Here is a 15,364-nt window from a genome sequence, read left to right as displayed (position 1 = left end):
TCGACAAAGGGAGGAGGCCGACACTGACAAGTTCAGAGACCTTCCGTCGGGGCGTATCGGCCACTTCCTACTCCACCTTCGTAGCAGGTCGGTGGGCGAGGCTGAGAAATCGGCCCACAGTAGGCTACATGACGCCCCTCAACCGGCAGAAGGACCACTAGCCCAACCCTGGGCACGCCCGGAGAAGGTGGGTAAGTTACCTTTTATTGGTTTAAGAATTCCTGAAGTCCAATAACTCTTTCCCCTCGCTCTAACTCACTTGGTTGGTTAAGGGAAGGAAGCCGGATTCCCCGTGCTCTAACTCACTTGGTTAGTTGGTTAAGGGAAGGGTGAAAGACATGGAACCAATAGGTCCCTACCGTCCCTTTCTGATCCCGTCTTATCTCCTTTGGTAATCATCATCAAATGAAACAATCTTGTTTAAGTTTTAATTTCGAATGTAATACAGAGTATACAGTCGACTGCAAAGTGATGGGTCTCATACAATGTTCCACAAAGGATTAAACTGGAAGTTTGAAAGAACCTACTTCAAGGACACGAAAGACACAAAGAAACGGACAAATTGCATAACTGAAAAACCACCCGCTCAATTATTTTACTTCTCTGCATCTGGAGAAGGAAGTGAGGCAAAACATAAATCGGAAAATTCCATTACACAACCGCTCACAAACACAAAGCCAGCTGCTAACAAGACCAGAAGACCAAAGCCCCAAATTCTCCCATTAACAACTACATTTGTTAAATAATTTCCGAGAATCATAGACCGGTGATGGAGATGAAGGTGACGAGATAGGGAGAGAAAGGGAGAGGAAGTTGCATCAAAAACCCAACTGAAATAACAAGAAAATTATAAAAGATACATCTTCCAAAAAGTCTTTCTTGAATGTATGTCTTGCTTAGGAAAGTATCATCTCCTTCCAGGCAAGGTCCTTAGATGACTATCATCTGTCTCTCTGTCCCTCTTTGAAAAATCAACTCTCTTCTGAAACTGGAATATCCATAATCCACTTGGCTCTATCCACTAACAAAGTCCAGCATCTTTCATTGCCGCCTCAAAGTCATCATCATTTTGCCACGAAGGAATCTGTGATCCATGTTGTTGGAATAAGACTTAAAATCTTTTTGATACTTTCTTCTAATTTTTGCTCAAAAAGTAAACCCATGTAGTACTCAGGATGATTTCCAAAATCTTTTCCAAATTTTTCTATTATCCTATATAAATAAATGCTCAACCAAATCAATCATAAAGGAGACCTTACCTCTGCAATCTGAACCCCAAAATGATTTTCAATTTTTGAGATCAGGATGTTGTCCTTGTCACTGCACAGCAAATTAAAAACAGCTCCTGTAGAATCATGTAAAACAAATCCGTTAGAATACTCTACTTTTTTTTCTTTTTTTTGGGTGGGGATACATCAATTTAGAATCTGAGCTTGAAATGATTGGCAACAGGAGAATCAAACTACATTATTGATTTCCCATATTTGAAACAAAAAGGAATCATGGGATCAACAACATACAAGCAGGCATAATAATTACATTTCAATGGAGGAAGTATTATATCAAGCATAAAGTAACAACAGCAGAAGCATGGGATCAAGAACATACCCTTGCGGCCAAAACGTCCTGCCCTGCCAATTCTATGCAAGTACACCTCATAGTCAGGCTCTGCCTGTGTCCCATATTTTAGCGGCAGATCATAATTGACGACCAAGTTCACCTTCAGAGACAAATTTGAAGCAAATAGCATCATGGAAATTCATCATCAGTAAAGGGAATAAAAAAAATTAAAAAGAAAGAAAGACAGAAACTAGAAGTACTTAATTACCCTTGACTGGTCGAAACCTCGGGCAAGGAGATCAGTCGATATGAGAACTTGGGTTAATCCATCCTTGAACTCCTTGATTATCTTGTCTCTATCTTCTTGTCTAAGAGCTCCTTGAATGGTAGTAACTTCGTAACCAAAATCCACAAGTGCTTTATGTAACATTCCTGCACTATTCTTCGTCCTGACAAAAATAATTGTTTGCCCCAGCTTCTGTCCTATCTCAAAAATTTTGTCTTTAATCACAAGAATCTTGGAGAGTTCATCAGGGCATTTCACCTTATACTGCTTCACAGACTGCAAGGATAGTTCTTCTTTCTTTACAAACATTTGATTGTAGTCTTTGACTATCCTTGTTACAAAATTTTTTACTGTATCATTGAAAGTAGCAGAAAACAGAAGCACCTAATGAAATTCAAGACACAACAAAAAAAAGGAAGTCAATAGTATGATTTAACTCTTTGACATGAAACTAAGAACTTGATCAGAAAGATCCAAACCATCCAAGAAATGAGAACTTAAAACTTGCATGTGCAAGTGAGATCGCATTAATGAGGAGAACCTTAGTCTTTTCTTCTTTTTTTTTTTTCTCAGTTGAATGTAACTAAGGGTGAAACTAAAAGTCTTGACATCAGTTTGATGTAAAAAACATTCCCCAAAATAAAGAAATGCATTTTTAATTCTTAGGGAAAAAAAAAAGGAAGAAAGAAGGATAAAAAAAAATTAGACCCTGATTTCAGAAGCCTGGCTATACAAAGTTAAGCAGTCATCCATCACACATCCTCAAACCAAGCTTGTGATGTATCTTCCTAGCTATGATTTTTGTCAACTTCTAATATGCAAGTACAATCCAATAGCAAAGAACTTTTGGTACAAACCTGGCATTGAGCACCACTCCTTTGAATATCCTTCATTATCCTCAAAGAATCATCCTTAAATCCATCCTGCATCAAAATAAATATAATGATGAACAAATTCTTAATAGCATGTACTTCAAGCATCAGAACAATGGTGAAATATTATTCGTTCAAGTAACACTGCCGTTCAGGGGTGGCTAACAGCAGCGATAACCAATTTTCATTAAAGGAGAAGATTGCATCCTAGAATTGGGGAAAAGGATATATATCATAATACTAAGGATCATAGGGAATGTCATCCAAACTTCAACAAGAATGATTACTGGTGACTCTCCTACATGATCCAAAGAGAAAGATAGTTGCAATGCTATTTGCTCGGTAGTATGTAAACTTCACACACACAATACAGCATCATCTGTGAATATAAGTTCAACAACTTCATTTTTTATCTAGGTTGTAGCTTGCTAAACACTCCTGCAAACTTCAAACAACCTCAACCCAACAGCAACAAAATCCCAAATATATATCATAATAGGTAAAGTTTCTAATGTTCCCTCCCTCCCTTCAGTGAAGGGGATGTAATTTGAGTTGATATCCATGTCATATGCCCCCGGTTTATCAGGACTATAGTTACCACTCACAAGCCATCCATCAACAGAATCTCTACAGATTAAAAAAACTACACAAAAAAAATCTTCAGAATATAATCAAAGCTTACCTATAGCTTAACTTGATTATTTACTCACACTGAAAACAAAAAACACCTTCAAATTTTTATGTCGACTGATTAATACTCATATATTAAAATTTTCACCTTTTCAAGCTTGACCTCCAAACCCCTATGTAAATCATAAGGACAGGAACTTATCAACAAATGTTGAAAAAATTTTGCATAGTGGCAGCTTGAGATAGATGTCAAATTGTCAACCAATAGTTGAAACATTATTTCCCTTTTTTTGGAGCCTAAATGAGTCCAAGTGAACATTCCAACAGAACCCACCTAAGCAAACAGTGTAACAGAAAACCCAGAGTTGATTCTGAACTGTATTGACAAGATTGTTAGATTACCTCAGCCAACATGTGATCAGCTTCATCAAAAACAAGAATCTTCATGTTGCTTATGCCCAATTTTCTATGTGACATCCATTTCTTTACTGTACCAGGTGTGCCGATCACTACCTGCGCCTTCACCGGTGGTCGCTGTGAAATTGAAGTATAGTTTGCACTGTCCATTGGAATAGCGCATTCAGATTCAATCCCTGTGTGCTTTCCCATCTTACGAAGCACCTCCAAATTCTGCACCATTAAATTTCCGCTGTTAAAGCCTAAAGCCTCAAAGATTCGAACAATAAGCCTCTATATGTTTCAGCAGATATAATTCTGGTAAAAAGTACTGAGTAATAAACTATCAAAATCACTTCACAAGGTACCTATCAAAAAAAAAAATACTTCACAGGGTATTATTAATTGTAGTGTGTGTCTTCTCTTGTAAAAACTCGCAAGGACACTAATCTATTGGCTTAGTTCATAGGTATTTAATTGTGATTCCAGGAAAAAGTCTTTTTTTATGCCTGAATATTTTTTATTGGAAAGGTAATTCCCTCAAATATAATTTTTCCAGAGAAAAAAACAACATAAAAAATAAATAAAATAATAATAATAGTAATTATAATAAAGAGGAACAGAACCTGTATTGCCAATTCTCTTGTAGGACAAATGCAAAGGGCCTGAGGAACTTGCAGCTTTGGATCAACACGACTCAACATTCCAAGTACAAAACAAGTCGTCTTGCCAGAACCATTGTGAGCTTGAGCAATTAAATTTTTGTAAGGAGGAGTCAAAATCATAGGCAAACTGATTGCCTGAATTTTACTAGGCCTCTCAAACTTCATCTCACTATAAATCCCCCTCAACAGCTCTGGTGACAAATTCAAATCTTCAAAAGTACTGGCAGAAGTGTATGGTGTATCACCAGAAGTAACCTGCATTTAGGATCCAAATTAATAAAAAAAATAACAACTAACACCACTACCCCCTTTTTGGGTGACTTTCAACAACCTAAATTATATCAAACTAGAGATATATCACAGTCAAAACCAAACCTTGAATTAAAACAAAATGCATCGGCGATCCGATCCACAACATATGGGCAAGTCTAGCCAAAATTTACTTAAAGCACAAATGCATCAACAATCAAAATTTAAAAACCTTAATGATGACACATTGAAGACGGGCCTAAATTTATTTGCTAACAAAACTCATAAAGACCAAAACCAAACCAAACTTCCTATCCTTAGCTTGGTCAGTGAGAAAATGGAAGATAATAGAAGAAAATCGAAATTTGAAGCCCTGTGAAATACATTCATCCAGCCAAGTAAACCAGCAGTAAGATCATTAGAGTAAATTAGAAATTTTCCAGATCTATTTTTTCCCCAACATTTCCGATCAATCAAACAGAATCTGGCATTCAACGGGGGAATGAGAACAACATCGAGAAGAGATCTCGAATAGCTTGTCATGACCTACATTACCTTAAGAGCAAAACCAAACCATCCGACCAACACCAACCCGCCCTTCTTTCCGCCGCCCCCGCCTACCATAACCCACCCTCCAAAAAACCCAGAATAAAATTTAAAAAATAGATATAAACAAAAATAAAATAAAATAAAAACACCTTCAATCTAGGGTTTGGTTGCTGACAAAAAAAAGGGCAAAAAATCCAGAAACACCAAAGTTCAGAGTTTCATATTTCTCATGGTTATATTTCGCGGATAAAGAATCTACCCAAAATAAACAAAATAATTAGAATATGATCAGCGGCTGATTCCAACTAATAGGGCTCGAAATTCGCAAGCGTTTGTGATAAAACTTGATCTCCTGTTATTCCCTTCGACCTCTTTCTCAGCAAGCAAGTAGATCGAATAAATTCATATAAAACATGAGAAATAATCGTAAGGAGGTCTTACCGCCTGGATGCTCGAATCCTTCGGCTCGTCAAGTGATTCGGCCTCCTTGGCCTCATCGTGAATAGTCAAAGACTCCACGGGGAGGTCGACTGCAGGTGTGGAAGATGAAGACGGAGGATCATCTTCCACATCTCCCCACAGTTGCTTTGGCTTTGGTGCATCTTCCGCCATGCCAAACTGAGAGAGGAAACAGCAGAGTAATTTGAGAGTGAAGTCAAGGTACTGCTCGCTCACCGCCTTTAGAACCCCTATTTTGTAGAGCTTTGACCCAAAATAATGTTTTTTAAAAAAAAATTCCAAAAAATAAAGTGGTTTTGAAAATAATGCCCGATCTAATGCGTTTGTGCCACATAAGCCGCCATGTCATAAAACCGTAGTTGGTGACTACGGTTTTATTTTTCTAAAGTGTTTAGAAACCGTAGTTACCAACCACGGTTTTAACTTTTAAGTTTAAAGCCGTAGTTGGTGACTACGGCTTTGACTTTTTTTTAAAATGGTCAAAGCCGTAGTCACCAACTGCGGTTTTAACTTTATATATATTTATATATAACTTTAATTTTTTTAATAAAAATATTATATTATTTTGATTTTAAATATACTTATTTCATTATTTTAAAAATTATAATATACGAAATTAAATAATTGATATTTTTAATTTGATATAAAAATATATTTTTGAATTTTATTAAAATAATAGGCACTATATTTAATATAAATATAATTAATTAATTAAAATAAAATATAATAAATTATGTTTATTTAAAATAAATAAATTATAAATGCCTATTTAGAAAAATAAAAAAGTAATATAAATTATTATATTAATTAATAATTTTTTATATATTATATATAAGTGGTATATAATACCTCTCACACACACACATATAAAAAAGTCTAATTTAAGTTTAAAATTTATCACATTTTTATGTAAATATATAAATAAATTTTATTAAAACATTTGACACTATATTTAATATGAATATAATTATTTAATTAAAATTAAATATAAATAAAATATAATAAATTATGTTTATTTAAAATAAATAAATTATAAATGCCTATTTGGAGAAAAAAATAATATAAATTACCCATGACCAGGTACATATAAGATGTAATGTGCTATTGTTAACCATTTAAACCTGTACTCAGGTTTTATGGGAGCCTTACATGGGAGACTTAGTTGCCCATCTTCCGGCGATATTATATACTATTTACATATAATATATAAAAAAAATTATTAATTAATATAATAATTTATATTATTTTTTTCTCCAAATAGGCATTTATAATTTATTTATTTTAAATAAACATAATTTATTATATTTTATTTATATTTAATTTTAATTAAATAATTATATTTATATTAAATATAGTGTCAAATGTTTTAATAAAATTTATTTATATATTTAAATAAAAATGTGATAAATTTTAAACTTAAATTAGACTTTTTTATATGTGTGTGTGAGAGGTATTATATACCACTTATATATAATATATAAAAAATTATTAATTAATATAATAATTTATATTACTTTTTTATTTTTCTAAATAGGCATTTATAATTTATTTATTTTAAATAAACATAATTTATTATATTTTATTTTAATTAATTAATTATATTTATATTAAATATAGTGCCTATTATTTTAATAAAATTCAAAAATATATTTTTATATCAAATTAAAAATATCAATTATTTAATTTCGTATATTATAATTTTTAAAATAATGAAATAAGTATATTTAAAATCAAAATAATATAATATTTTTATTAAAAAAATTAAAGTTATATATAAATATATATAAAGTTAAAACCGCAGTTGGTGACTACGGCTTTGACCATTTTAAAAAAAGGTCAAAGCCGTAGTCACCAACTACGGCTTTAAACTTAAAAGTTAAAACCGTGGTTGGTAACTACGGTTTCTAAACACTTTAGAAAAATAAAACCGTAGTCACCAACTACGGTTTTATGACGTGGCGGCTTATGTGGCACAAACGCATTAGATCGGGCATTATTTTCAAAACCACTTTATTTTTTGGAATTTTTTTTTAAAAAGCATTATTTTGGGTCAAAGCTCTATTTTGTAACCATTCCCCTTTTCACTCCTACAAAATTACAAACCGACTCTCTACTCCGTTCCCCGTTTTTAACTTTCCGTTTCTATTCAAAATGCTCTTTTTTTAATTTTAGAAAATGGAACATAAAAGGGAGACCGATAGGCGGTTTTTAAAAACAAAGAAATTTAGGGCTGTATCGCGATGTTTTTCAAAATATAGAATAAAAAAACGGTTTTTTAAAATAAAAAAATAAAAAGCTTGGAGGAAAGAATTTGTATTGTTTTTAAAAATAATTTATTACTTTTATTTTATAAAAAAATTATAAAATTAATTTATAATAATATAAAATCAAATTCAAGTTAAATCTTATTAAAAAATAAAAATTAAATTTATAATTATATATAAACTAAAGATAAATATATATTTTTTTAAATTAGGATACAATTTTTTATTATAGTGAAACAAAAATTTCTATATTATAAAAATAATTTTAATTTTTTATATATCATGATTTCTTATGTAATTTTTTAGAAACCTTTTTAATATTAAAGAATCAAAAAAAAAATTTAATGTTTTATAAAATTAAGGATATTTTATAAGTTATTATTATAAAAGGATTTTAAAAATAAAAAATAAAAAGACTTGTTCAAATAAATTACGCGGATAAAGAATCCACCCAAAATAAACAAAATAATTAGAATATGATCAGCGGCTGATTCCAATTAATAGGGCTCGAAATTCGCAAGCGTTTGTGATAAAACTTGATCTCCTGTTATTCCCTTCGACCTCTTTCTTAGCAAGCAAGTAGATCGAATAAATTCATATAAAACATGAGAAATAATCGTAAGGAGGTCTTACCACCTGGATGCTCGAATCCTCCGGCTCGTCAAGTGATTCGGCCTCCTTGGCCTCATCGTCAAGTGCATCTTCTAGCATGCTAAAGTGAGAGAGGAAACAGCAGAGTAATTTGAGAGTGAAGTCAAGGTACTGCTCGCTCACCGCCTTTAGAACCCCTGTTTTGTAGCAAGCAGTACCTTGACTTCACTACTAACCATTCCCCTTTTCACTCCTACAAAGTTACAAACCGACTCTACTCCGTTCCCCGTTTTTAACTTTCCGTTTCTATTCAAAATGCTCTTTTTTTAATTTTAGACATACAGTGCTTGCCTTTGATGAGAGCCCCAAGGCCTACGTATGAGGGAGCTCCTGCTCTCCCACTTGGGGCTAAAACCGGAATTTCCTCTGAAGGGAAGATAGGTCATACCGTAGGTTACAAATGGTGGTACCATGGTGATGAATGACACTTTCTTCTGAGTAGTTTTTTGCATAAGGAAGTACCAGCTCACTAGCTAATATATATACTCATGTCCATCTTTTTATTTTCATTTTTTCTCTTCATTTGGGCTTCTTTCTAGGATTCTTGGTTTGGTGTTTTAAATAGATTTTTCATTGCATCAAACCTCTGTACTTGAATCACAATTTATCAGAAACAAATAATAGAAACATTCAAGCCCCTTATGCTTTAAGATACATAGCCCTTGAGAAGGAAATGTAAGATGTGGAAACCGTTGGAGACAAGAAAAAGAAAAAAGAACCCAACAAAATTATGATGCAAGCATAGTTATTATGACTGTACTCAGCTAGTAAATTTTGAAGATCTACAGTTACCCAATTAAGTGGCCAAGGGAAATCAGTAGTAAATATTGCGGCCTTGTTATCCATTGACATTTCTCTAATCAGTCTTTAGTTAGGTTCTGTTTTATATTTTAGTATCATTGCCTCATATGGGAAAAAAAACCTGGCATTTGGGAGGAAACTTATTTGTTGTTAAATGTTAGTAGGGCTCTCACGGTTTATGAGTCATAGCCATGGCCTTCATCGCCAACTCTACTGTGTTCCACGTGGCAGGCATTGAATCACGGATTCCGTCAATTCAAAAGTAGGGAGTAAAATTCGCCTATTGGTCCAAAACCTGCCATAAAGCCTATAGGGAATGGGCTTGGATTCAACTGAAAGCCTTCATACGTTGACATCGCGTTGGTGGGTGGAAAATATAAATTTTTAAAAATTTCCGTTATCTCTAAAAACATCAAATATAATCTCTTTCATGCAAAATTATCTTTTAATAATTTCTTTTTAATTTCCATCTCACATCAAACATTTTTTAAATAAAAATTTCAAAATAAGATTTTATAGATAATTTTTCAATACATTAAAATATTATCCAATCCTTTTAATTAAATATTTATTTATAATATTGGTACAAGTCCATCAAATTTGTTAAATTTGAAGAGATTTTGAATTATAATTCCAACATGTGGATGATTGACAATTACAATACCAAATAAAATATGAAAACAAAAAGTCAGATGCAGAAATTGAAACCATTTCATCGCACAGGGGAGTTGTATAGTAGAATGGATCCACAGTGTATTTGGTTTGATATCCCGATAAATCCATGTAGGTCGCTGGAGCTTCACCCCGGAGCGACCACCGGCAAAGTCAGTGGGAATGTTGCAAGTAGGATCTGAGGAAGACACCAGCCTCACCCAACATCCCGTGGCTTTCACTTCCTTCCCATTAACGTACTTGTCCACAATCAGCTAGTATTTTCCCGCCTCGTCAGTCTCATCACTTCCATAGTACATCACCCTCCTCCTATCATCCATGCACGTAACAGATACCCTAGAACCTGTAATCCAATCAAATTAACCACATTATGCCATTACCACCACTAATCATAGGCAGCTTACGAGTAATGAGAGAGACGAATCAGTACCTTTAATGGGGTTGGAGCCATTAACCCATTCATTCCAGCCCTTGGTGCAGTCTTGGCACAACACTTTCCCACCCACATGGATCACATTGGCTTCCTCCCAAGCCTCACCTACATTGACGCTCCCAATCCCAATCAGTAGTAGTGATGTTGCAATCATCATGACCACCGCAGCCGCCGCCATCTCTCTCTCAGACACGCATACAAATGTAAGCAACCGGTAAAGTATTTGACCAGAGCGGCACAGCCCCCTTGAACATAGATATATAAGAAGCGAATGACAAAGTGTTGGAGCCACGTATACGGTACACAGAGGTGGAAGAGCACAACTTGCTACGTGCAAACCACCTTACCAAATGATATATACCTATCGGCCATATATAATAATAAAATGTTGGCAGCTGCGTGGACTCTCAAATAATGAACACGTCTACTCAGGATGCAAATGAATCAAAGCCACCCTACACCGTACCCCAAATTGCAATTACAAAAATTTTCATAAAAAATAAATATATGTAAGAAGGGGTTAAGCTCTTGTGTCCGTTGATATATGTGAGATTTAATTGATTGGCACAGTGGACATATTACGAGCTGTTGAGAGATGAAGTTGATTGGCTGAATTAATTTTGTGCACCTACCAACTTTATTTAATATGTGTCAAATTGTCAATTGTGGATGAGATGTTATTGAGGGAAGAAATTGTTTTTGGCTCCCAACTCAAATTAATTTCAATTTCTCAATTTTAACAATGAAAAGGAAATAACTTTCTACTCACCTTCTCAGCTTTTTTTTTTTTTTTCAATATTCCAAATATGATGGGATATGATTACTGTTCTTAATTTTAAATTTATAATTTATAAAAACTATTATTAAAAAAATTACACTTAATATCAACCATTTTTTAACGCATTGGAAGATCAAGAGACGGTTTTAAAAACGAAAAAATAATTTATTTTTAAATTATTTTTGTTCTTAGCAAATAATTTATTTTAAAAAAAATTTTGATAATACATTTTAATAAATTATTTTTAAAATTTTATTTTAAAAAATAATTATATCATAGAAAGAATAATTAAAAATAAAATATTATAAATAAAAGCTATTTAAAAAATAAATAAATAACGTAACAAGAAATAAACAAACTTATTAATGTTTTAAAAAAATATAAACCAAATGAAAATCAAATTTGGATTAAAAGGAAATAAAAGAGTGCTAGTGAAGCAGGCTATTGAGATTAAGTTAAAAAATTTATTCTATCGATGCTAGTTTTAGATTACTTTCCTCCGTCAAGGCAACTTGAATTAAATAGGTAAATATGATTGTATTAATGAGGATAATGAATAAAAAGAAATAAATTTATAATAAATGGAAATGAATATATTGTTTTCATTCCTATTATTTAGTGGATAGAAATGAATTTGATTATTTTATTTCTAGCATTTGGATGAACTTAGAAATGTAAAATTAAAATGATTATTTGTTTCTATTTCAATATTTAATAATAATAGGAATGGAAATGAAAAAGAAACAAATTTACAATGATATCATTCCATATAATTTAAAAATATATATATATATATATATATACTCGATAAATAAAAAATTAACCATAAAAAATCATATAACCCTCATGTACAAATATTCAATTATTATTTTTATTAAAAATTTGAATAATTTGTCATGCTTAAGTAGTTATAAAATTCTATTTTACCAAAAAAAAAAATATATATATATATATATATATTTATTATAATATTTAAATTCTGAAAGCTAACAAATGTTTTTCTTATTTTAAAAAAGAATGAATAAAAGAATTCAAATTTCATTCTAATTTTCAACAAGTATCATATCCGATAATTTTCATAACCTTAAAAAAAATTTAAATATTCGTTTTTTAAATCAGAAGATAAGCATCGGGGTTGAAGATAAGATAATAAAATAGTAAATTTAGGTTATTTTATATTATCAAATAGGTTTAATGAATCAGAATACCACCTACTTTTGATGAATTCATATCCGACTTATAAGTTGGATTTGATTTCTACCTAAATAATTTTTAAGATGTCTATTCTCACTCCCTATTCCCGTATACCAAACACCCCAAAAGGTTAACACCCCAAAATTAGGAATTAATTTGAAAATAAATAAATAAATTGAGAATTTAAAAATAAAATGATTTTCAAATAATAAAATTAATTTAGAAAATGAATTAAATTGAGAATTTAGAAAAGATAATTTTTTCAAATCTTTTAATAAATTTGGAAAATAATTTAAATATTGCATTTCAAATCTTTCTTAAATTTTTAAATTGTTTTTTAGTCGGAGATGATTTCTAATTTGATTCAAAGTTCATTAGGTTTTCGAGTTCCAATTTGATTCAAAGTTCATTAGGTTATATATATATATATATATATATATATATATATATATATATATATATATATATATATATATATATAAATATATAAACTTATGCATCACCATTGAGCTATTATCCTTTATACTTATCCCAAAACTCTCAAAAAAGTTCGTAATTGTTTTGCTTTGGTTGGCTCAAGTGTTAGTTTGAAGAAGTAGAAGGTAAATTTATAAACCTCTTGTAAATGAATTATAATTTTTTGATCTCTAACTTGTATTTTTAATATCCGTAAAGTCTTTGGAAGACTTTGTGAATGGTTTTTCATATAAAATCTTTTATGTTTTGTGTGTTATTTATTCTTTTCGCTTATAATTTCTGTTGTTCATAGTCCATACTTTCTCTGAAAAGGATGAAGCTGGTAGAAGAAGAAAAAATCCTTCCTAATAGCGGTGGAATCATCAATATCGTTCCTGAAGAACTAGATGACATGTGGCTCCTCTACAATTTGATTTCTAAGGGCGATGTCATCGTTGCCGATACAACCCGCAAAACCGCCTTTGGCAGAGTTAGACTCACACTTGAAATCAAAATCACCGCCATCGATTATGATAAAGTAGGCTCAGTAATCCGCGTCGCCGGCAGGAACTTGGTGCACAATGAACACGTAGACGCCGGTGCCTTCCACACCATAGAGATTGAGAGGAATAAACCGTTTGACCTGAAGAAGAAAGCTTGGGATTCTGATGCAATCGAGGAACTACGCTCCTACGGCAATGCTGCTAAAGCAGACCTCGCAGTCTTGTTGATACAAGACGTATCCGCGGAGTTGTACTCAATAGGGAAAATAGCCACTACACTTTGTGCCAACATTGAAGCCCCATCTAAAACCAATCTCAACAAGAATAGAGCTGCAAAAGTCAAACAAGTTTTTTGAAAACATTTTAACAGAATTTGTAAAGCACGTAAATTTCAACTTCGTAAGCTTGGTCATAATAGCAAGTCCCAACGGGACGGAGTTTCGGCAATACTTGCTAGCAGAATCACACGAAGGCAGAAGCTGCAGCAAATAGAAGAAAATAAGGAACGTGTGGTAGTGGTGAATACTTCAGGAAAAGCAACTTTGAAAGCGGTGTTGCATGAGCCCGAGGTAATGAAATTGATTCGGGGCAAAAACGGGGCAGTGGAGATAACAGCATGGAAGGATTTGTGCGACATGTTGAGCAACGATTCAAGTAGGGCGTGTTATGGATCAAAGAGTGTGGAGAAGGCAAATGAATTATGGCAATCGACACTCTGTTTATAAGTGATGAACTTTACCGGAGTGCAAACCATGGAAGTAGGCACAAGTACACGGATTTAGTTAAGTCGGTAAAGAAGGCGGGAGGGAAGGCCCTGGTGTATTCGCACAATCATGTAATGGGAGAGCAGTTAGGTCAGTTAACTGGGATTGCTGCTATTCTTAGGTTTCCATTGCCTGATCTGGATGACATGGAATTGTGATATTGATGCTTTGCAGTTTAGACTTTTTGCAATGATGATTAGGTTAAAAGAATAGAGTTTAGACTTTCTGTTGGACAATATTTACAGTATACGCATGACTTTTACTTGGAATTATTTTATTTAAAGGGGAGTGAATTTCATATGTTGCAGACTTGCAGATGAATACACGGCTTCTCCTCCTCCATTTTCTTGATCAATTTTATAATTATTTATTATCTAAATAATAGTTTTTATTAATAGAAAAAGAACAAATCAATTAAATATCAATGAGGATAATTTTTAGTTCAAAAAATAAATTTCATTCATAAGTCATTTAAGTTATTTATTTTTTTCGCTTTACAATCATATATCTAAAATAAAATAAATATACCAATTAAGATAAAATTATAGAAACCCAAAATCTTATAAACTATAAGTTTAAACGAGTTTTAGTCTTTTTTTTTTTTTTTATATCCATTTATTTGGCATGGAAGCATATAGTTATTTTAGAAATATTTATTTAAAAGGATGAAATAATGGGAGGGTTATTTGTATAAGAAAATAATATTGAAATTTTTGTTCAAATAAGACCGAAAAATGATGGGAAATCAAATTTCAAAAATTTGGTTTTCAAAAACCCTTTTCATCGAATAACCATTTATTTTATATACTTAACCAAGATAAAACAAGATATGTGTGTTTTTATATAATAAACTTTCATTAAGATATAAAATATGAATATATCCCATTCTCGTAAGTATACGAGAAAAAATATATTTTAAGATATTAAATATAAATATCTCATTCTCATGGGTAGATATAAAATATAAATATTTCACTTTTAAGAGTTTATGAGAAGAATATGTTTTCACACATTAATAAGAACCATTTGAAAATAATTCGAGTTTAATATACTGAATAATAGTTTTTTACAAAATTTTAACTATTTTTAGATAAGTATATAAAATTTGGATTTTATAAATTTTGAGTTATTACTTTATAATGTTTTTGCAAATAGGCGTATGGAGATATAGTTTTCCTTCAA

General features: G+C 31.8%; 3 protein-coding genes across 4 annotated transcripts; 1 reads left to right on the top strand and 2 right to left on the bottom strand.

Moving 5' to 3' along the window:
• Window positions 1–567: 567 nt before the first annotated feature.
• On the bottom strand, window positions 568–8,656 carry LOC100247027 (DEAD-box ATP-dependent RNA helicase 38). Of its 2 annotated transcripts, none has more exons than XM_059739209.1 (8): window positions 8,564–8,656; window positions 4,371–4,664; window positions 3,751–3,978; window positions 2,704–2,769; window positions 1,829–2,230; window positions 1,609–1,720; window positions 1,260–1,345; window positions 568–1,084 (listed from the first exon to the last, which is right to left on the bottom strand). In XM_059739209.1, exons 1-8 carry the CDS (start codon window positions 8,639–8,641, stop codon window positions 1,022–1,024), a joined length of 1,329 nt encoding a protein of 442 aa, XP_059595192.1. In that variant the 5' UTR covers window positions 8,642–8,656; the 3' UTR covers window positions 568–1,021. The 2 variants fall into 2 exon arrangements, with proteins under 2 accessions (XP_059595192.1, XP_059595190.1); XM_059739207.1 differs by lacking the exon at window positions 8,564–8,656 and adding an exon at window positions 5,649–5,900.
• Window positions 8,657–9,985: 1,329 nt separating this feature from the next.
• Window positions 9,986–10,665, bottom strand: LOC100247014 (uncharacterized). Its single transcript, XM_059739371.1, is given in 3 exon segments — window positions 9,986–10,144; window positions 10,147–10,397; window positions 10,485–10,665. Coding segments are annotated over 3 exon segments (591 nt in total).
• A 2,584-nt stretch (window positions 10,666–13,249) lies between these two features.
• On the top strand, window positions 13,250–13,774 carry LOC132254212 (protein PELOTA 1-like). Its single transcript, XM_059739370.1, has one exon. The coding sequence runs from the start codon at window positions 13,250–13,252 to the stop codon at window positions 13,772–13,774; it is 525 nt and encodes a 174-aa protein (XP_059595353.1).
• Window positions 13,775–15,364: the final 1,590 nt, after the last annotated feature.

This window comes from Vitis vinifera, chromosome 8 (assembly GCF_030704535.1).
Source record: "Vitis vinifera cultivar Pinot Noir 40024 chromosome 8, ASM3070453v1".
NCBI classification, from domain to species: Eukaryota; Viridiplantae; Streptophyta; class Magnoliopsida; order Vitales; family Vitaceae; genus Vitis; species Vitis vinifera.
Note: the sequence above shows the minus strand (reverse complement) of the source record. Positions and strands in the feature narration are given on the sequence as shown.

Coding starts and splice junctions, on each gene's coding strand:
- LOC100247027 (XM_059739207.1), bottom strand. CDS start 5,819: ATGGCGGAAGATGCACCAAAGCCAAAGCAACTGTGGGGAGATGTGGAA. Junction 1,721..1,828: donor GAGGTTTCGACCAGTCAAGG/GTAATTAAGTAC, acceptor TTGTCTCTGAAG/GTGAACTTGGTCGTCAATTA. Junction 1,346..1,608: donor AGGACGTTTTGGCCGCAAGG/GTATGTTCTTGA, acceptor ATGATTCTACAG/GAGCTGTTTTTAATTTGCTG.
- LOC132254212 (XM_059739370.1), top strand. CDS start 13,250: ATGAAGCTGGTAGAAGAAGAAAAAATCCTTCCTAATAGCGGTGGAATC.